The 22,419-nt window shown below is 63.5% G+C and overlaps 2 protein-coding genes across 2 annotated transcripts; one reads left to right on the forward strand and one right to left on the reverse strand.

Moving 5' to 3' along the window:
- Window positions 1-10,484: 10,484 nt before the first annotated feature.
- Window positions 10,485-11,854, forward strand: EMIHUDRAFT_195012 (hypothetical protein; the record flags this gene model as incomplete). The annotated part of the gene is made up of 3 exons (XM_005775072.1): window positions 10,485-10,656; window positions 10,901-10,939; window positions 11,418-11,854. The coding sequence occupies 3 exons, from the start codon at window positions 10,485-10,487 to the stop codon at window positions 11,852-11,854; spliced, it is 648 nt and encodes a 215-aa protein (XP_005775129.1).
- A 7,858-nt stretch (window positions 11,855-19,712) lies between these two features.
- On the reverse strand, window positions 19,713-20,516 carry EMIHUDRAFT_431990 (hypothetical protein). The gene has a single exon (XM_005775073.1). It carries the CDS (start codon window positions 20,349-20,351, stop codon window positions 19,950-19,952), a length of 402 nt encoding a protein of 133 aa, XP_005775130.1. The 5' UTR covers window positions 20,352-20,516; the 3' UTR covers window positions 19,713-19,949.
- Window positions 20,517-22,419: the final 1,903 nt, after the last annotated feature.

Genomic DNA, 22,419 nt, shown 5'->3' on the forward strand with positions numbered 1-22,419 from the left:
GGCGTGAAAGCGGGCGATGCTGAGCATTCGTGGGAAGAAACCAGCCTCGCAGTAGGCGTGGGCATTGATTGCCAGAACACCGGCATTGAATTGCTGGCGAGATGCATTCGCTGCGTCGAAGCCGTTGAAGCCCCACTGCTCAAAGAGGACCGATGGGGCTATGGTAGGCCAGGCCAACTTGTGAGGCTGGCGCTTTGCAACCGTAAGCACGGGGACAGCATCGTGCGACGAGGCATTCCAGCCAAACCAGGCGCCAAGTGGGCCTCGCACTAACGTATCCGAGTCCAGGTACAAGAAGGAATGGATGCCCAGCGAGAGCAGTTGTCGATGTGCAATGAAGCGATAGTCGTTGCCAAGCATCGCCCCAGAATCCCTGTGCAATTTTGCTATTTTGCATTTCGTTTTTTGCCCCCTTGGACATGCAGTTCGATGGCGCCCAAACCTTCTCAGATCGGCAATGACGTCTTCCCGAAAATCCATCATGCCAATGTGTACTTGCCCAACGTACAACGCCGGATCAGCCAAGTGGCACGCGTTGCTTGTAGCCACGGGTTCGCGCAGAGCGACACAGGGCGTGAGCTTAAGATGTGGACGCAGCAGCGAAGTACAATTCACGCGAGAAGATGCCGGAGCATCTACAAGCACTACAAGTGCCAGAGCCAGAGACGCGACACCGCCATGGTGAAGCACCGACGCCACGCTGTTAACGAGATCATTGACGAGGCTTGGCCGAGTTCCCGAAAGTGTCCAAAGAACAGCCCGGGTCGCTAGGTGGGTGGCCGTGCTCGTTATAGCTTCTAGGCGCCTCCCCGGTTTGGTCTCGGCCGAGACGTGGTCTCGGTGGTGTTCACGGAGAAAGCTGATGCAGTCTGAGAACGAGAGGCGTTTCGATGGGTGCTCATCGATCATGAGGGGCAGCAGCTCTCGCACAGCCTGGCTATGCTTCGCTGCAAGAGGAAGCAGCCACTCCTTCGTCGCCACGTCGTAAACATGGGTCTTGGGGGAGAGGGGCCTGCAGCGCCCTGGCTGCACTGTAGTGTTGATGGAATTAAACAAGGGCAGCTGCCTCACGTCGCAGTGCCCTATCGCCTCTGGTGCCCCAATGGGTGTGTTGGCCCCGCACCCATCGGCCTCGCCCGTCGCGCAGCAGCAGTGGTAGCTCTTCGTGGCAGGGCAGTCGGTATGGGCAAGGCAGGTCGGCACAGGATGAAGCGCCTCTCCCGACACGCCGTGTGACGAGTTCACGCCCAGCAGTCTGGCCACCTCTCCTTCCATGGCTGGCGGGCCGTCGATGAGCTCAAAGCTGACAGTGCGGCCACTGACCGCGACTTGAAACTGGCTGGGGGCCAAGTCCTGCAGGAAGAAGCCGCCGACCTCACTGAATGAGCGGAAACACTCGAGAATTGCAAGTGCGAGCTCCAATGGGAGGTGTCGCGCCAGCCGCGTGAATTCTTTGCTCATCGCATAGAATCTCTGCTGGTGGGTTATCGCAGACATCTTGTGCAAGTCAAGCATCGCATGGCCGTTCAGAAAGGGGCCAGGTGCAAAGCCGCCGTCGAGTGACCTCACCACGTACACTACGCGTGGTGACGCGGAGTTAGTCATGTTTTCGCTGAACCCTCCCAGCAAGAATGGTATGCCAGTATGCCCACGCAAGTACTCCAGGTAAAGGACCTCTTCGTACACAACACTTGGCCCCCGGGTGCTCGTATGCTTGGCCCGCTTCACAATTACGGGCCTGGAATCGCTCCTCCGCAGTTGAGCGCTGAACGCCTCCTTGCGCTTACCTCTGCCGAGCGGTGTCCATGCTGACTCATCCTGCAGATGCGATGCATCCCGAACGACCCAGTGCTGTGGCGGCGGCGCCTTTCCCTCCATGAACTCCATGACCGAACGCATATGCGCGCTCGTCGGCATGGTGCTCGACGCAGATGATTCCACGGGAGCCGCTGCTGCTGCGCCGGGGAGGCACGCATCGGCACAAGGCGTGCAATTGGGGCCGACGAGCATATCGCTCGAGCAGGCGAGCGTCGTTGGCATGAAAAGGTACCAAAGAAAACAAAGCATCATGCTCTCGACGGTCGCACCTGCGGGAGGCTGCAGAGGTGGAGGCGGCGGCCGGGGCGCGAGGGGGTGGGAGGGGGTGGTGTTGGAAGGAGAGGTGCGCACGGCCACAGCGGGCGCGAGGGTGCGTGGGGAGCAAAGCGCAGAGCGTGGGCGCGTAGGGCGGGCAGGCTGCAGAGGGAGGCGGCAGCAGTGGCGGCGGCGGCGGCAGTAGCAGCGGCAGCAGTAGCAGCGCGGCGGCAGGCGGCAGAGGATGAGGTGGAGACAGAAGGCGCACGAAGGCGGCGAGTGGAGAGGTGTTGGGAAAGAGGGAGGTGCGGCAGAGGAGGCGTGGGAGATGGGTGGGGGGAGTGTGCGTGCAGGGTGTGGAAGGAAGAGGCGGCAATAGCAGCGGCAGCAATAGCGGCGGTGGCAGTAGCAGCGGTGGTGGATGGCAGAGGATGAATGGGATGAATCAGGTGGATAAGGAAGGCGCGATGGCGGCGGGTGTGGAGGTGCTGGGGAAGAGGGAGGTGTGGCGGATGAGGCGGGGGAGATGGGTGTGTTGTGTGTGTGCAGGGTGTGTGGAAGGAAGAGGCGGCGGCAGTAGCAGTGGCGGTGGCGGTGGGTGGCAGAGTGAATGAGGTGGAGAAGGGAAGGCGCGCGAAGGCGGCGAGCGGGGAGGTGCTGGGGAAGAGGGAGGTGCGGCGGATGAGGCGGGGGAGATGGGTGTGTTGTGTGTGTGTGCAGAATGTGTGGAAGGAAGAGGCGGCGGCAGTAGCAGTGGCGGTGGCGGTGGGTGGCAGAGTGAATGAGGTGGAGAAGGGATGGCAGAGGATGAGGTGGAGACGGAAGGCGCACGAAGGCGGTGAGTGGAGAGGTGTTGGGAAAGAGGGGAGGTGCGGCGGAGGAGGCGTGGGAATGCTCGGGAGGAGTGTGTGCGTGCAGGGTGTGGAAGGGAAGAGGCGGAAGTAGCAGCGGCGGTAGCAGCGGCGGTGGCAGGCGGCAGAGGATGAGGTGGAGAAGGAAGGCACGCGAAGGCGGCGAAAGGAGAGGTGCTGGTCAAGAGAGAGGTGCGGCGGAGGAGGCGGGGGAGATGCGGGGGGTGCGTGCGGGTGTGGAAGGGAGCGGCGGCAGTAGCAGCGGCAGATGCAGCGGCGGCAGTAGCAGCAGTAGTAGCGGCGGCGATGGCAGAGGTGTTGGGAATGAGATGGACAAGGAAAGGCGCGAAGGCGGCGAGTTGGGGAGGTGCTGGGCAAGAGGGAGGTGTGGCGGAGGAGGCGGGGGAGATGGGTGGGTGGTGGTGGTGGTGGGGTGGGGGGGGGTGCGGGGTGTGGAAGGAAGAGGCGGCAATAGCAGCGGCGGAGGCAATAGCAGCGGCGGCGAGCAGAGGAGGGCGGCGAGTGCTGGGGAAGAGGGAGGGCCGGCGGAGGAGGCGGGGGAGATGGGTGTGTTGTGTGTGTGCAGGGTGTGTGGAAGGGAGAGGCGTCTAGCAGAGGCGGAAATAGCAGCGGCGGCAGTAGCAGCAGCGGCAGTAGCGGCGGCGGCGATGGATGGCAGAGGATGATGGAGGTGGAGAAGGGAGGGCGCGCGAAGGCGGCGAGTGGGGAGGTGTTGGGGAAGAGGGAGGTGCGGCGGAGGAGGCACGGGAGATGGGTGTGGGCTTGGGGGTGGGGGGGGGGGGGAGGAAGAGGCGGCAGAAGCAGCGGCAATAGCAGCGGCGGCGATGGATGGCAGAGGAGGGCGGCGAGTGCTGGGGAAGAGGGAGGGCCGGCGGAGGAGGCGGGGGAGATGGGTGTGTTGTGTGTGTGTGCAGGGTGTGTGGAAGGAAGAGGCGTCTAGCAGAGGCGGAAATAGCAGCGGCGGCAGTAGCAGCAGCGGCAGTAGCGGCGGCGGCGATGGATGGCAGAGGATGATGGAGGTGGAGAAGGGAGGGCGCGCGAAGGCGGCGAGTGGGGAGGTGTTGGGGAAGAGGGAGGTGCGGCGGAGGAGGCGCGGGAGATGGGTGTGGGGTGGGGGGTGGGGGGTGGGGAAGGAAGAGGCGGCAGAAGCAGCGGCAATAGCAGCGGCGGCGATGGATGACAGAGGATGAATGAGGTGGAGAAGGGAGGGCGCGCGAAGGCGGCGGGTGTGGAGGTGCGGGGGAAGAGGGGAGGTGCGGCGGAGGAGGCGGGGGGTGCGTGCGGGGTGTGGAAGGAAGAGGCGGCGGCAGTAGCAGCGGCAGCAGCAGCGGCGGCGGCGGCGCTGCGGCACAAGAGGCGGCCGGGGCGCGAGGGGGTGGTGTTGGAAGGAGAGGTGCGCACGGCCACAGCGGGCGCGAGGGTGCGTGGGGAGCAAAGCGCAGAGCGGTGGGGCGCGTAGCGCGGGCAGGCTGCAGAGGGAGGCGGCGGCGGTGGCGGCGGTGGCGGCGGCGGCGGCGGCGCTGCGGCACAAGAGGCGACCGGGGCGCGCGTGAGGGTGGTGGAAGGGCGGGGTGCGGTTGAAAGGCAGGCGAGAGTCGGGGCCGGGGGGGGGGGCGCGGCAGCAGAGGCGGCAGCGGCAGAGGAAGCGGCGGCAGAAGCGGTGGCGGTGGTGGCGGCCGTGGGAGTGCGGTACTGACGAAGTGGGTGGCAGGCAGGGGGTGGAGGGCAACCGTATGAACCAACGTGCCGGTTTCCCAGTCCCGGTTCGGCCGCGCCCCACCCAGGTGCGCCGACATTGACGCCAACAGCGCTGCCGCCGACGCCGACGCCACCGCAACCGGCCGGGCCGCGGCGAGATGGCGGGTTTGGTCGGAAGGGGGGCGGTGACGCGGTGCGTCTGGTCGACGCGCAGGCCCGCATACGCGGCGGTGCGGGCAGGCGAGGCGCGGGCGCACCAGAGTGTTCGTCGAAGGGAGGAAGGTCCTTGCAGATGCAGGCCGAGATCGTCTTTGGCTTCGAATTCTTTTCTTCCGTCGCCAGAGGAGAGCGAGGGGAGCGACACGGAGGGGAGCGACCCGCACTCTTCGAGTGCGTCGCAGACCTTGGAGCGCACGTCGACAGCGTACTGCACATCGGAGGTGTCGCGCGGTGCGGAGAGCCAATGAAATGTTGCACAAGAGGACCGTTTCGATGCGCGACCTCCGCGCCACCTTCAAGACGGACATCCTCGACCTGGACGAGCGGATGGCCATCGTCCGCGAGCGCATGAATGCGTACCGCTAGTCGGCGGGGGAGTCTGCAGAGCTCGCGAAGCGCGCGCAGATCGCCGAAGTTGGTGTCTCTCTTCAAAGAGTTTTCATGAAGACGCCGACATCAGGCAACTCTCGCCAAGACGAGGGCGAGCCCCCGCCGACATCAGGCAACTCTCGCCAAGACGAGGGCGAGCCCCCGCCGACATCAGGCAACTCTCGCCAAGACGAGGGCGAGCCCCCGCCGACATCAGGCAACTCTCGCCAAGACGAGGGCGAGCCCCCGCCGACATCAGGCAACTCTCGCCAAGACGAGGGCGAGCCCCCGCCGACATCAGGCAACTCTCGCCAAGACGAGGGCGAGCCCCCGCCGACATCAGGCAACTCTCGCCAAGACGAGGGCGAGCCCCCGCCGACATCAGGCAACTCTCGCCAAGACGAGGGCGAGCCCCCGCCGACATCAGGCAACTCTCGCCAAGACGAGGGCGAGCCCCCGCCGACATCAGGCAACTCTCGCCAACACGAGGGCGAGCCCCCGCCGACATCAGGCAACTCTCGCCAAGACGAGGGCGAGCCCCCGCCGACATCAGGCAACTCTCGCCAAGACGAGGGCGAGCCCCCGCCGACATCAGGCAACTCTCGCCAACACGAGGGCGAGCCCCCGCCGACATCAGGCAACTCTCGCCAAGACGAGGGCGAGCCCCCGCCGACATCAGGCAACTCTCGCCAAGACGAGGGCGAGCCCCCGCCGACATCAGGCAACTCTCGCCAACACGAGGGCGAGCCCCCGCCGACATCGGGTCGCGCCGTCCCTTCCAATCTCGTAGGAGTCGAGCAAGGCCTCGCCCTCGCCGTCTGTCGCATGCCACTTCCAATTATTGATATTGATCGTAATCGAATTGTTGGACAAATTGACCCCGCCGCCCCGGGCGCAGCTCCATTCGCGACCGTCCAGCTTTTACCCAAATGTTCCCTCGAATGTTAACTCGAAGAGTGTCAGCTCAAAAAGAAAAAGTTTGCACGAAGATCGTCGCGAATATTTTTCCACAGAAAAGCGACGGCGCCTGGTTGTTGCACGTTAGTCGAATAGGGGGGGTTCTCGACCCGCGCCGCTCGGTCCTCTCTTCCGATTCAGCATGCTCCTATACGCGTGGCTCCGCTACGTCCAAGTAATTGCAATTTCATCCCTCGCCGCACTCGCCGTGGCAGTGCAAGCTGTGCATCTCCTCGAGCATGGCGGCGGCGGCGGCGGCGGCGACGACGACGACGACGACGACGACGACGACGACAGCGACGGCGGCGGGCCTTCTCTGAGTAGTGTGCGGTTTGCACACCAGACCTTTTTTGCCATCCTCTGGCTGTTAGTCACCTCGGCCGTGCTCCTCGGGCCAAAGCTGCTTGCGCGGGCCGAGCCGAGCGGGAGAACCGCTCTTGACCTCGCGTTGGCGCGGGTCATTCTTGTACTGCTGTTCTTGCAAGACTATCACCTACGGGGACACCAGCTGCACTTGACCGAACCGGGTCCCGCGGGCAGCTTCACCGTCGTAACCGGCCTGCTGCCCGAAGGACATCGCGACTGGATGCCCGGCCTGGCAGTCTGGAATCGCGAATGGATGTCAGTAGCTTGGTTTGAGCCGCTCGCCATCAAGGTCTTCGCGGTGCTCGCTCTGCTTGGTGTGTGCGCGCGGCCGGCCTTGCTCGGCCTCGCGGTGCTCGAGATGAGATGCCAGCTGCTCAAGCGCTCACACATGTCAGACCGCCACCACAGCGGCCACATAATCCCTCCCGTGCTGCTCCTCTTCGCTCTCGCGCCCTCTGGGGACGCGCTCAGTCTGTGCCGTCTCTCGCTCTCCGATCAGTACCAGTGGCGACTCCACGGCTTGCTGCCGCGTCTCTGCGGGAGAGGCGTCGCCACTGACACCGCCGACCCCGCTCCGCGGCCGTCCTCCCATTACACGCTCCCGTTCATCTCTTTGCTCCTCGTGCTCGCCAGCGCATACGCCACTGCCGGCTTGTACAAGCTGACCAATTGCTACCGAGCTTACGAGGACGAAGATGCAGACGTTGGCTGGTTTGCATTCACCAGCGTCTTCTGGACGTCTGACCACTTGAAGTGGCTGATGCACCACGAATTGATGAACAAGTGCTCGGGCGAGAGCTGCCTCCACCCGGGTGCAGCGGTGTGGCGGCCGCTGTGCACTGAGACCGTGGGCCTCGTCGCCGAGTGGTTGTGGCAATTTTGTGCGTGGGCGCAGCCACCCTCCATTCACGCCCATTGCCTGTTGGGGAGCCGTTATCTCATGCCGGCTGCGCGATTTGACTTGCTGCCCCGAGCCCTCCTCCAGCTCGCCGCGTTCAGCGCAGTGGCTTGGGAGGTGGGGATGTGGCTCGCCGTCCTCGCGCCCGGCGACAAGCCACGCGCGCTCATCGCCTGCGTCGCCTTCCTATTTCACCAGGGGAACATCTGGATGAATCGCATATACTTTGACGACTTCCAGGCACCGCCACGTGCAACGCCCACACACACGCGCGCAGCGACCCCTCGAAGCATGTTGCGCGATGGCTCTGACACTTAGATACCCCGCGACCGTGTGTCAGGATCTTTACGTCGTGTGGGCAGCGCCTTGGCTCGTGCTGGCGTACTCGCGGCTGCGCGGTCGAGGCCGCTCGGAGGCGGTTGCGGCGAAAACTGGAGTTGCCGAGGCGAACGCGGCCGACGACGAGCTTCCGCTCGTGGACCGCGACGAGACCGCTGCGCCAAAGCCGCACAAGGAGAGCCGCGGCCCCGCAGGCCCGCCCTTGATTGACCGCGCGATGCACCTCTTGGTCGCGTTGCTCCCCATCCTTCTGGGGACAGTTCGCTGGTACGCTTCTGTGGACGCCTACCCGGTGAGCCTGTTTGCTGGGAAGCTTAGGCCGCTCGCCACGCCACGCTCAGAGAGTCTGATTATGGCGCGCGCCTCGGTCCCCGCGGTGCAGGTGTCGGGGTTCCCCGCGTTCTGCGTCAACTCTCGCCGCGTCCTGAAGAGCTGGAAGGAGGGCAAGCCGTGGAAGCCGACGAGCCTAGAGTTGCTGCGCGAGACGCGTTTACTTGCCGCGAGCGAGAACGCGTCCTCGCCGGTCCTGCGCTTTCTCGCGCGCGGCCACTTCAACCAGGAAGGGGACCACAATGGCCAGAAAAAGGCGAGCTCGCTGAGTTGTGACGCGGCGCTCAAGGGCCGGGTCGACGTATTGTTGGAGTCACTCTACTCCACGCCACGCCGGTGGGCCTCGAGTGATGGCAGCTGGGACGGCGATCCGGGCACTATCACACACTTGCAGTTCGTGGTGTGCACCCCCGCTCCCCGCTCGCAGCCTTCACCCCACGCTACACCCCGGCATCGCTCTTGGGATGTCCGATCCCACACAGACACGGGAGCATGCCACTGTTGCTGCCGCCGGGCACACACTTCTCGTCTGCCTCCGCGCGCAGGTAACCAAGGTCACGCTCGATACAAACAGTCTGCGGGCAAACTTGGACAAAGCGAGCCACGTGCAGCAGGTTGTTCAGGTGTCTGTGCCTCACCGCATCGTCGCGTCCAACATCACCAAGGCGCGCGGTGCCGCGAGCAATCGCGGGGCCAGAAACAGAGGGCTGCCGCTTCGCTCCGTCGCAGATGCGCCGGAGTGGGCGCGCGAATGCCCACCTCCGGAATGGGACAAGAAGTGGCTTCTGTGTGAGCTCGACGACAGCGGCGGAATGCGCAGGGTTACACACACGTGGCCGCCGCCGCAGTGGCACGCGTGCAGCAAAGCCCCGTGCGACCGCGCTTGCGCCGTCCACGGACAGCATGCTTCAGGCGAGTGACCGCCGCAGTCACGCGCGAGCTCTTCCCCGAGGCGGCTAGGCGCTTCCACCGTCGTGGGAGCGCCGCCGCGGCGCTGCTGACACGGCGGAGCCCGGCGAGCCGACGAGCTAGCTCCCTCGTCACACACGCGCACGGACGCATGGAGATCCGCGCGCGTGCCACACACACACACACACACACACACATACACACACTCCATACGCGAGCCCGCTCTCGCTCCGCCGCTCGTGCGCCCCGCGCATGTCAGCCTTCTCATGCCTCCGGCCTCCGAGCGCCCACCTCGGGCGCTCGGGCGGTTGGGGATGGCATATCGGTTCCCTGGAAATGTGGCGTCATTTTATACGGCTAATAAACCGCATAGACTTTGCCATGCAGGCCGTTATTACCAAAATTGTTGATTGTATCTCCTGCCTATGAGGCTTATTTTTTATATTTCGTAATAGTATAATAGAGAGTGATAGTTTGTGAGAGCAACAATGGCCGGTATGGGACCAATGAAAGTGCTCGGTCACATTTCCGAGAGCATGGCGGGCGTCTCTGCCCAGCACGTTAAGATCGATGCGTCTTCGGCGCGCGACGGTCTGAAGCCGTCTTCTTCCATCGCCTTCTCCCTTCCCCAGAACGCGCTCATTGACCTCGACACGCTTGCCATTCATGGAAAGGTTACTGTGACCAAGGGTCGCATGCCGTCTGCCATGTCGCTTATTGAGCGCTTCGAAGTCTCCATCGGTGGTCAGGTGATCAGTGGCGGCAGTTCTTTTTACGGGATTACGCAGGCTATGCTTGAGGCGAACACTGGTTGCAGAGGCAATCTCGTAACCGAACACGGCATCGTAGCAGCGGCTTCCACTCCATACCAGGGCGAGCACTCCGTTGGCGCGGCGGGTGCGGACGAGGTTTCCAAGGTCACGTGGTCGAACTTCAAGACCGGATTTTTCGGAACGTGTGGCACTCGTGTGCTAGACACGAGCCGCCTTCCAATTATTACCTTACGTATCACGTGGGCTCCGATCAAGGTTCTTGTTGACGCCGCCGCCACCGGCTAGTGTAAATTTCTCTTAATGGATGGGGTTCCTTGGTCGGATTCTTGTGGAGCGGCATGCGCATGGACAAGCGGACAACGAGGGTGACCGCCTGCCTCGAAAAAAGAAAATGGAACGCGAGAGTGTAGGCTCCGGCAGCTGGGGGGGCGCCTGCACGTGCAGGGGGCCGAACACCAGCACGCGGTTAGGCCGTAAGTTAGGGGCTCGGGGTGGGGTTGAAGAGGGGTGGGGGGGTAGGGGACGGGTGTGGGGTGCAGGCTCGGCAGCAGCGCTTTGGCACTTGCATCGCGACAAGCCTGAGTCGTGAGTGAACCTCTTCCTGGGGCCTCGAGCCTTTCGGGAAGGGGAATCCGCCAGCGCATCCCGAGGTGCATTCCTCGCTGTGCCTTTTGCGGCGCCATGCTCGACGTCGTGCGCCACCACAAGGTGCGCAGCAACCCCGACCTCTACACCGCCATCGAGGAGATGCTGGGCGGCTCCGTCGGCACGAGCAAGTACGCGGGGTGCCAGTTTGGGTACCGACAGCGCGGCTTCCACCACCGCGCCCGCTCGCCCCTTTTGGAGCATGCAGGTATGCAGGCTAGCAGGTGTGCAGCTCAGACCTGCCTGCCTGCATACCTGCCATAGGAAAGGGAATCCACATATTTCTGTTTTGGGAGCATGCAGGTATGCAGGCTGGCAGGTGTGCAGCTCAGGCCTGCCTGCCTGCATATCTGCCCTAGGAAAGGGACCCACACATTTGTTTTTTGGAGCATGCAGATATGCAGGCTAGCAGGTGTGCAGCTCAGACCTGCCTGCCTACATACCTGCCATAGGAAAGGGAATCCACATATTTCTGTTTTGGGAGCATGCAGGTATGCAGGCTGCCAGGTGTGCAGCCCCTAGGAAAGGGAACCACATTTCTTTTTTTGGAGCACACGACGCCCCTGGCTGCAGGCGCAACGATGGCATCGTCACCTACCCACGCCAGCCCGACAGGCTCGATGGACACGCGGCGAACATCAGCGCAGTTCTGCAGCCGCTGTCCTGAAGGTTGATCTCCGCACCGTGCCGCAGCAGCGTCTCGGCCATCTGCACGTGGCCGTTGATGGCGGCGGCAGTCAGCGCCGTGACGCCGTAGCTGTTTTGCGCATCCACCTTCGCGCCGCGCTTCAGCAGGACTTCGACCAGCTGCTTGTGACCGTGTCCGGCGGCGATCAGCAGGAGCGTACAGCCACTCACACCGCGATGCACGCACGTCGCGTCAACCCGCCCGTCCCTGGCGAGCCACGTCTGCACCACGCCCGCCTTGCCGTCCACCGCCGCGGCCTCGATCTTTTTCGGCAGCGCGAGCGACGCAGCCTGTGGCGCTGTTTGTCGCGCTCGCGCTCGCCTATGCTTGGTCGGTCGTTGCAGCCGCGCCGCTCAACGTGCCGCCCGTCATGATGCGGCCATCGCTCGCCTCGCAATGGCTCGTCGCGCCAGCGCTCAGCTGCGTGTGGCTCAGCGTGCCATCGCTGCTCGCGGCCACTGCACCAAGAGGCGTTGTAGCCGCGCCGCTCGTCATGCCGCCCGTCAGTGTGCGGCTCGCCTTGCCAACGCTCGTCGCGCCGTCGCAGCTCATCCCGCCGCGGCTCATCGCGCGATCGCGACCGCCGTCGCGGCTCGCCCCGCCATCGCCGCTCTTCGCGTCCGTACTCGGCGCGCCGTTGCTCAACACGCCAGCGACGCTCCTCGCAACGATGGGACATCCGAGGTTTCGCAACAACGGGCCCCGGGACGGCGTCTAAAACCCCCCCAAAACTGTCGCCATTTCAGGCGCCTGATCTCTCAGCAAAGCGATGGCCTACCTGGTACGAGTTCAGCTGCGCGCCCGGCAGAAGACGCGTGTGTGATGCCGCATGCAGTGGAATGCGCACAGAGAACGAACGGCAAGAGAAGGCAAGGAAAGGAAGAGAAACGGCTGGTGAAGCTCAGTTCATAGTACTCGGAGGCGCCCGCGGCATCCCGCCACCCATCTTCGGGTGCGCGTTGTTGTCGAAGATGGCAGCGTTGCGCCTCGCGATGATGGCCGAGTGCACTTGCAGGAAGCGCTTGCGCTCACCGCTGACCCGCCATCGCTCGCTATCGGAGGATGCTCGAGCGATTTTGGCGGCGAAGTTGGTGGTGAACCACGCCGCCGCCTCGCTCCCGATGCCGCCGCGCGTGCTCGACGCCCACGTCATGAAGTCGAAGTTGTTGGCATCGCACTTGGGGCACTTGCACGCCGCGGCCCTCTTTTTCGTCGCCTCGGCGTAGTCGGTGGCGAGGCACGTGCCGCGCGCCAGCGAGCGGGCGCAGCCTCATGCCAAAGTGCACCGCGGTGACGCACGTGCCGTCGTACACCGTGGGACGTGCCGACCTCGTCCAGCTGCCGAAGACGCCATCGCCCTGCTGGTACCGGTTGTTGCGTTGGTTCGCCGCGCCCATTTTCTTCTTTCTGGCGACACATATTGAGCGGCGCCATCCTCCCAACCCGCCTCGCCGACCTAGCTCGGGGCGACCTGGCCTGGCTGCGCGGCTTCCTGTCTGGGCAGGGGACGCGCGGCACGTCGCTCGCGGCCCAGCTCGACGCGCGGCACGACACCGAGAAGCAGGACACGCTGCTCACCTGGGCCGCTCGGCACGGGCAAGCCAAGGCGGCGCGGCTGCTGCTCGAGGGCGGCGCGAGCGTCGGGGCGACGAATGGTGGCGGCGCTTCAGCGCTGCTCGTCGCGAGCGACAAGGGCCACCTTGAGTGCGCCCGGCTGCTTCTCGAGGTCGGCGCGGCGACCGACCAAGCGATGAACGATGGCACCACGCCGCTGAGTGCTGCGAGCTTGGCTGGCGAGATCGGCTGCGTTCGGCTGCTCCTCGAGGCTACGAGGAGGGCGATGACGAGCACCTACGTGTCGCTGGCGTGGTCGTTGCCGGACTCGACGAACCTCTCGCCCGTCGAGGTGATGGCAGGCAGAAGTTTTTCTCCTGCGCAGGTGCGCGAGCGAGCGTCAGCGCGCCGAGGGCCATAACGTGAGAGAACGTGATCTGTGGCCGCGCGCACCGGGTCGGCCAGGAAGAGCATCGCCGAGGGAAGCGACGAGCGCCCGGGGAGCACGGGGGAGCGCCGCGTCCGAGCCCCAGGTCTGCCCAAGTACCTATCCACCATTTCTGGACATGTTCAGGTCAAGCTGCTATGGCCGACTCGGGGGTCCCCCCGGCGACTCGATGGCCGCCTCCGCGGCGGCGGCGTCCGGCGCGCCCGGCTGCAGCCCCATCGCCAGGGCCAAGCATTCCGGGCCCTGAGGCCCCCAAGCAGTGCAACATTCCATCGCTTCCATTCCTCGAGGAGCGATCTACCGGTTGTCACCGTCATCATAGACGCCGAACGAAAACGCCTCTCAAACGCCTCGAGATTCAGTTTGGGTTTGGGGCTTGGAAAATCAATGTTTTAGTGGACCATATCCCCCCCTAGGCCCAGGGGGCCTTGGGGCAGCCTGCCGGACCGCTGTTGCACGGGGCTAAGCACCAGAAAATGAATGTAGTTGATGGATTGGGCTAGCGACTGCGCCGACGCTTTTGGCCCATATACTCGCACAACAAGCCTGTACTGCGGTGGTGTGAGTTTAAATGCACCATGAGCAAAAACCTGACGAGGCCTGTACACGGTACACGGGCACTTCCAAACATAATTGGCGACTGCTGCGCTCAGCGTGTGTGCGTTAGGTGTACGCATACTGCCGCGGACGTAATCCAGCGCACCGTCGATGTCGTGAGCATGCAGCATGGCAACAGCATTTTGATTCCTGGTGGGCATCGATTGAATTTATTGAATCGAGGGGAAAAAACGAGGAAGACCAGAGCAGTGCGCGAGAAAAAAACAAGCACCGGGGAAGTCGGGGTAGTCGGCGACTTGGGGTACACTACTGCTTGGGTGTCTGCTTGGGTGTCTGCTTGGGTATCTGCTTGGGTATCTGCTTGGGTGCTTGGGTGTCTGCTTGGGTGTCTGCTTGGGTATCTGCTTGGGTGCTTGGGTGTCTGCTTGGGTGCTTGGGTGTCTGCTTGGGTGTCTGCTTGGGTGTCTGCTTGGGTGCTTGGGTGTCTGCTTGGGCACCTACTCCCCGGGCTCCGCGGCGACACCCCTGCTCCGCCGTCGGGCGAAACAGGCCGCGCGAGGGAGTCGAACCCGGGAGTCCCCATTGTTTGTGTGAGAGAGGCCAGCTCGCACCGCGCTAAGGCAGAAGTCAGTTTGCGAGTCGTCTCTCTTGCACAACCGTGCCTGCCCAGCAGAACAACGGCTGCACGGACATGCGCGCGACTCTCTCTATGACGACACCCGTGCCTGCCCAGCGAAACAATGGCTGCACGCACTTTTTACTCGACGAGGTGTCCGCGGCTGTCTTCAAAGCAATGATGTTGTGGGACAAGAACGACCCATCGCAAAGCAGGTCCGTTCAGGACATGGACTCGATGATGCCAAGGCTTGTTGAGGAGGGCTTCTTGATGCAGGAAGCAGATGGACGGTACAAGCTGGCACCGGAGTGGGCCTAGCGACGTGCCGCCTTTCGTTTCGCAGCTGCGCGCTTTTTAGCGGCCGCTTTAGCTGCGGCCGTGAGCACCCAGCGTTTGCTCCGTACCTTACGGCCGGTCGTCTTGGAGGTTGTAATGACAGTCTTGAGTTTGTAGCGGCCCCTCACTGTGCCAGGGGCAATTCCTTTGGTGGTCTTTGGCGCCGGCATTATAGCTTGTAACAAGGTCAGATATATTGAAGAGAAGGAAAAAAAATAATGACGCCGTGTGTGACAGCACCCGCACACACTGAAGAGGGCGAAAACGGGCGCTTGCGCGTGCGGATCGTCTTCCACAGGGCCGCGTGTCCCAGGGACAAGGATAGCACCTGGGATGAGGTGGTCGTGTAGGAGCTCACGCTTATTGAAGGGCCCTGTTCACAGCCCTTCAATGGCGATTTTCAGTCAGTTTCGAAGGGACTTTCCTCTACCCACCACCCCGTATGTCGTGGCAGGACGTTCTGTGGGACGAGAATGGACCCATCGGTATCGCATTTGGGCGTTCTGAGCAATTTGGCGACCCTGCACACGCGGCCGTATCGGAGATGGAGAGCTCATCAAGACGGAACAGACAGATAACCCACACTATGCAAGTAATCACACTCGGCTTCTTTTGGGGGGATTGTAAACGTCTGTGCATAAAGACATACTTTTTTTGCTTCAAAATCAAATTTTGGGTGGGGGTGAGAAGTCGCAACCAACTACCATCACGATGCACCCGGAAGAAAGTGTTGAAGCATACCTTGCGCTTTTCTCTAAGCGGTGCCGTCTCTTGAATAGAATTGAATCGGCACTTATTTCTTCGAGCCTGACTTCCTTTGAGCGACCGGTTCTCGTATGCGGTCAGAGTTGCCATCCACCGGCCCTTGTAGTCTAGGGGGCAGTCTGCGGTGTCGCCGTCTGTCGCGAAAAGAGCAACTCTTTTGTGGGTGTCTGTAACCCAACCTTTCAAACCACCCGGCTTTGATGAGTTGTGGAGGACTTTTCTGCGATTCGGCATGTACCTCTCATATCATCACATGCAACCACATAACAACCTCAGCCCGACAGAGAGGGCATGTGCTCATCTTTGACGAGCACTGCTTGCACGCACACATGTGCCCACATGGGACAGCCGCATGTGACTTTGGCCTGGTGAAACAGGCAATGCAGGTCGACTCGCCGCCCATCGACGATTCAGGCGGCCGAGGAAGCACGTCGTGCGTAGCGTGCGAGGCAGCAGAGAGCGGAAGAAACGACGACGAGGCTGCCGAGGAGGACGCAGACGAGCCTGCGTCGTCCGCCTCCTGCTGTGTAGTAGAGAGGTCCATCGCGGCAGCGGCAGCAGCGACGACGGCCACCTCGTCCTCGTTCACAGGAGGCATCGCGCCACCCTTTCCCTTCTTCTTCTTCTTCTTCGCCTTCCTCTTTGCAGCAGCCGCCTCCTCCGCCTCGATCGAGGCGAGCAGCTCTGCACTGTGTCTGGCCGCCTCCGCCTCTGCCGCCTCCCTCTCCGCCGCCTCGCCCGCCTCGCCCGCCTTTGCGTCTGCAACAGCAGTGGCCGCCTCCGCCCGTGCACTCGCCTCGGCCTGCTGCAACGAGGCGCAGCGCGCCAAGTACGGAGCTAGCGCCTTACGCAGCTCCTCGCCGAGTCGCGCGACGTCGTTCTCCTCGGACGACACGGAGGAGAAAGGCGGAATCCACAGTGACTCACACCCGGTGCCTTCCACATAGATAGAGATGCCTATGTCGGGAAAGGTGGTGAGAGAAGGGAGACGGCTTGGTGAGGGGGGGGGGGGGGGGGTTATATGCACCAAAGCCTCCGATAAAAGCGCCGGACGACAGCACCGCCTCCACAGCATTCTCGTCTCCCCAAGTCCGCAGTGCGGATTCGGAGAGAATGAACTTTGCAGCGACAGAGTGCTTGGCCGCCTCCGTGGAGCGCTTGAGTGCGGCAGCCTCGTCCTTTGTCTCGCACCCCATGTACACAATGACGCCGAGCGCACGCATGAAACCGGCGCCTGCAAGTGAGAGTCGCACCCTCGTCTGCAGCTCCTCCTCGGAGTAAGTAGCGCGAAGGCGACAGAGAAGATACGCCTCGGCACGCGCGTTTGGCGTGTCGTCCACCGGAGCGACAAAGTTTGGAAATACGGTGGTCAACGCGCTATCAAAGCTTTGCGCGTTCGGTGTAGAGCAAGCAGCGAGCGCCTTGCTCCGGTAGGCAAGGATGTCGGAGTAGGAGGAACCCTCCCGCTGCATCCCCTCCAGCGTCGCCACCCAGACGGAGACAGTCTCCTTGATCTGCGCCTGCTCGCGGCGCATCTCGACGAGGAGGCGAATCACCTCTCTCTTGACCGCGCTCTCCTCGATGCGCAACACGTCGAGGCGCCTCGCGACCGCCACACTCCCCAAAAGAACGATGCCAAAGCCGCCGTTCGCCTCGGCGACGACGCCGTCAAAGGCGGTGAACTCCTCGTAGGCAGCCACAAGCGATGCATCGCATAGCCAGATTGCGAGAGAGAGCGACGAATTCGACACCTCTGCGTTGTCTCCAAAGGAGTTGAGGACGTCCTCCTCGCGAAGAAAGACATAGTCCATCCTGGCCGAGCGCAGCGCGACGACGCCGGCCCAAACGCGCCGAACGGCATCGGAGACGCTGCACCCGAGAGGAGCGGATGCGGAGAGAGAAGACACCTTCTCGAAAATGTAGTACATGCTCGCCGCCTCATCATAGTCGTCGATAATCTTCTTCAAAGTAGGCTCGACGCTCTGGACGTCTTCGAAGCGGACGACTCCGACTCCTCCGACACCGCCGACTCCTCGAAGTCGGCTTTGCAACACGATGAAGCGCTGCTTGTCCACCACATCGGATCGGTCGAGGTGGGCTACGGCAATGGAACCCCAAATTCGTAGCCCGCTCGAGCAAAAATCGCTCGTTTCGGGAGGGTCGATGGCGACGGAGACGCGCGGGTCGTCAATAATCTGAACGACAACGAGAAACGTGAGACGAGTTGGAGGGGGTTGGGGGGGAGGGTCGGCGCACCTCGCGAAAGGCGACCCTCGTGTGGATAGGGAGGAGGAGAATGTTGTTGGAAAGGTGCTCGTCGAGGTTGACGTCGGTAAAGTCGCCGTCAGGGTAGTGGAGCGAAAGGTTGAAGCCGGCAGTGATGAGGCGAAGTAGTTCGTTCAAAACTGCAAGCTCGCGTGAATCGCTGTCGAAGGACATCCTCCTCTCCCCAAGCATCTGCATATAAAAACCCGCGCGGAGGTGAGAGGAAACAAGCGCGCGTGGGGGGGGGGAGTTGCGTACCGAAAGAGAGAGAGTCGCCGCCTCCTTTGCGTCCTCCACCTTGTTGCTCCCGATTCGCTGCATGACGCGATACGACGACCCCGCCAACTCCTCCGCTGAGATGCCCGGCTTGTACTCCATCGGCTTCACCTCCCCCATTCGCTTCAGCAGAAAGGACACGATCCGTTTCTCCTCCTTCTTCGTGTACGGCGAGTCGTACTCCTTCTTCTCGACCTCGAAAAAGTCGCGCAGCAGCGTGTCCCTCTTCTCGATAAACTGGCTTCGCGGGACATTCTCGGCGAGCAAAGCGACCGTGGTGAGTCGGAATTTGAGGGCGTCCATTCTCGCGTGCGAGGCCTTGTACGGCTGGAGGGTCTCCTTCAACTCCGACTCGATTGCGTCCTCGGACATGTGGACAAATGAGGGAAGGAAGAGGATGCGAGTCCGTTCTGTCGCCGCGGTGTGAATGTGCAGACCTGACGACGGGGGGTGGAAACTCGGAGAGACGGGAGGAATCGGCGAGTGGAGGGGAATGGAGAAGACACACCAACGCCACCAACAAACTCCTCCACCGCCTTGTGTTGAAACTCCTTGGGGTAGTAGTCCTTGGCCCACGCCCGAAGCCGCACCTCAGACGAAATGAAAGTGCCTCGCATGAAGTTTTCGGCACCCACGTTGATCTTCTCTCGCCCCGTCTCAACGATCGTGACGGAAACGCCGAGGTTGCGAAGCACCTCGGCTCCGAAAAGCGTTCTTTCCGTGCCGCGCTCTATCTGCTGCTCATTCCAAGACGGGTAGACGCTGCGAAAGAGCAAACAGAGGAAATCCTTCTCGCTGGAGTCGATCGGGGTGCACATCGGGGCGTGCCTGTGATGCGGGGAGGGGGCGTTGGGCAAGCTTCGGGGGGATGGTGGCGGAGGCGGTGGCGGTGGCGGCACTAGCGGCGGTGAGGGCGCAGTGCGGCGCGACGGCGGTGAGGGCGCGGCGAGGGCGCGGTGAGGGCGCGGCGAGGGCGCGGCTTGGTGGGAATGGGTGCGGGTGGAGCGATGTGATGGCAGCACAGGCGCCGCTGGCAGCGGCGACGTCAGCGGCATGGACAGAGGCGAGGATGGCGGGGCGCGGCAGCCCGGCAGGGCGGCGGGTGCGGGGCGGCGGGGCGGCGGCTTCGGTGGGCCGGCGGCGCCTCTGGGCTTCAGCTGCGCGCAGGGCGTCGCAGCAAGCAGCTGGGACCCTGGGGGGGGGGAGGGCGGTCGGAGAGGACGGCGTCTAGGCGATCTCCCCCAAAAAGAAATTCAGAAAATTCAAGCATTCGCAGCCGTCAGACCTCTCGCCCGCGCTGCTCGGCGAGGAAGCGGAGCGCGTATAGTAGCGATGAGCTCACTAGCTAGAGCTCACACTAGAGGCCGTCATCGCATTCGCACCTTCCTGGGACCCAGCGCTGACCCTTGATTGTCGTTGCCGTCTCTCCCTTCTCGACTGTCTGTGCTTGTGCGTCTTGGGTCCCGGGGTTGTGTTTTTGTGTGAAGAAGGCTGCCATAGCCGCAGCTGCGGCCGCACCACCCGGCGAGGCCATCCTCGCGCGCACGGACGCTACAGGCGCGGGCGCGGGGGTTGATGGTGCGTATGTGGCGGAGATGATGGAGGCGCTCGCCGCGTGCGGCGATTGAGCGCCTCCCTCTCTCTCCGGCTGCGCGCCTGACCGGTGCGGCCTCCGAGTCGGCGTCTGTCTCTGTGCGATTTCGGGCCCTGGGTTGTCCGTTTATCTTAATGTGAAGAAGGTGCGTTTACGTGAAGAGGTACGCGACCGCCGTCCTGAGCTGGCTTCCACTCCTTGCGCGCTCCTCCGTTCCTGCGCACGCGGGAAGCTTCTCTGTGAAGGCGTGCGCCCCCGCTCCCCGCATCCACCCCGCCCCACTCCACTCCGGTCGACCAACGCGCGACGCATCAGCTGGTGCCGGCGCCGGCGCCGGCAGTGGAAGCGCCACCACCGCCAGAGTTGCCGCCGCTTCTGCACCGCCCCCGCACCGGAGCCGGTCATACTCGTGCGTCAATGCGCGCACCGCGTCGCACCCGCACCCGCACTCGCGCTCGCCCGCCGCGTTGCGGCCTCGCCACCGCAGCCGCCGCAGCCGCCGCAGCCGCCACCGCCGCCGCATCCACCGCCCGCCCCGTCTCCCCTCCGCACCCCACGCCCCGCCTCGCACGCGCTCGCCCGCGCTCGCCCGCGCTCGCGCTTGCGCTCGCCCGCCGCGCTGAGGTCTCTCCTCCACAGCCGCCGCTGCCGCTGCCGCTGCCGCTGCCGCCACTGCCGCCACCTATGCGCCCCCGCGCCCGCACTTGCGAGCAAGCCGCGCCGCGCACGAGCACGCTGTGCTCACGCCAAGCCCGCGCCCGCGCGCCCGCGCCCGCCCGCCGCGATGCTGCCGGCCTCCCCATAGCCTCTGCCTCTGCCGCTGCCGCCACCTCTGCCGCTGCCGCTGCATCTGCCGCCGCCGCCGCCGCCGCCGCTCGACACTCCTTCCCCCCGCTGCATCCCTCAGGGAGACGGAATGTCCGCCCAACTCGACATTGATGAGACGAGCTTCGTGTCGTCCTTCTTCAATGACGCTTATCCCAACTGGAGCGCCGAGCAGGTTGAGCAGGCAGCGGAGAGGACGCTGCGAGCAGTCAAGAACCTACGCGACCTTGGCATCCTCATCTCGGTCACCGAGGAGGCCGAATTCGACAAGGAGGTGGGTGTCGACAACTTCATCCGCGGCTTCCTCATCACTTCCGAAGAGGTGTTGAAGCGAGGGGCGAGGGGTTTCTTCGACGACTGCAAGGGCAAGCAAGATGCGATCGGCAGCATCGGTGTGCGCACCTTGCGCCACACACTCCGCAATCCTCCCCCCCCCTCACATACCTCTCTCTCCCCTCAGGTATCCACGTCCACACGGCCGCGGCGGAGCGGACGCGCCTCCTTCTTCTCTCGCCACCCCCCGCTCTCCTCACCGAGGACGACGACGAGACGCTCCAGTCCACGCAGAAGGCGCATGAGGCGCTCCAGCCGTACAAGGAGGCCCACGCTCGCCTCGACGCGCTCGAGTTCCGACTCGTCACCGTCGCTCTTCTCGCCAAGAACATGACGCTCAAGCAGCTCGAAGACAAGAAGGAGGAGCTTTTGCGCGACTTTTTTGCCGTCGAGGACGACCACGAGATGGCGTACACGAGTGAGGAGAAGCGGCGCATTGTCTCGCACATGCATGCGAAGATGGACGAGGTTGAGCCTGTCGCATTTGACGCCAACCTCACCTCCGAGGCAGCGATGCTTCGCGTCATGAGACAGATCGGCAGCGTCGAGAGCGCGAACGAGGTGCGCTGCATGATCGAGTCTTCCGACTCGTGCGTCGACTCATGCGACGCCGAGCTGCTTCGCCTCGCTGCCGCCGGCGCAAAGTTCACACTCTTTCGCGACAGCGCCTTTGCCGACGCTGACCTCGCCCAGCACCTCTCCACCGGCATCCTTCTCGTCCCGGCCTTCACCGGTGAGGCCCTTTCCGACGTCCTTCACGACGACCGCGTCCTCGGAGTCACGCAGGCGCTCGACGCGTTTCGATCCTACCGACTTCGACTCTGGGGTGCCGCATCGCTTGCCGATTTCGACACCGACGCCGCCGACCGATACGTCGTGCTGCAGCAGCAATTCGGCGGCGGCGACGGAGTTGCTGGCGTTGGAGTCGCACTCTTCGAGAGCGCGGACGCTGTCTCGAGAATCATGAAAACGATTATCGACTACTACGAGGATGCGGCTGGCTTGTTTCGCATCGCGTCGATGCTGCCTGCATCCTACAGCGGTAAGGAAGCTGTTTTGGCGTGGACGGCAATTCAGGCGCTTCGCGCGGCGCGGGTGGAGAAGGTCCTTCTTACCCGGGACGACGTGGACGCGATCGAGTCGGACGTGCTCAACGCGTTCGGGGACGACGCTGAGGTGACCGACGCCACCCTCTTCCTCGCCGTGTGGACCCGCAACGATGCGATGGCGCGCGCGTACATGCGATACGCCGGTTTCGACGGGGTCTGTGAGCCGAACGCGCTCGGCTTCGGCCTCGTCATGCTCGGCAATATCTCCGTCGCGAGGCGCTTGGACGTGACCGACATGGACGAGGACGCCATCAAAGGCGAGGTCGTTCGCCTCGTCGTCGAGATGCGTCGCGAACATGCAAAGATCAAGCAAAAGGTCGGTGCGTGGATCGCCACCCTGAGCGAGATGAAGCGGATGCGATCTTCATACGTCGGCATTCTCGGCTACCGCTCCGACGTTCTTGCAGTCCCCTGCTTTCGCAGCATGCAGCAGACCTTTGACGCCGTGTTGGCGACAGTCTTTCCGGCCTTTGTCCCCCCCATCGACGACACGCCGCGTGCGCGCGTCGAGTCGTACGTTCGATCGAGCTTCGGAGCTGCCGCCGCCACCGCTGCCGCCGCCGCTGCCTCTGCCTCTGCCGCCGCTGCTGCCGCTTCGAGCGAC

This window comes from Emiliania huxleyi (assembly GCF_000372725.1).
Source record: "Emiliania huxleyi CCMP1516 unplaced genomic scaffold EMIHUscaffold_3, whole genome shotgun sequence".
Lineage (NCBI taxonomy): Eukaryota > Haptophyta > Isochrysidales > Noelaerhabdaceae > Emiliania > Emiliania huxleyi.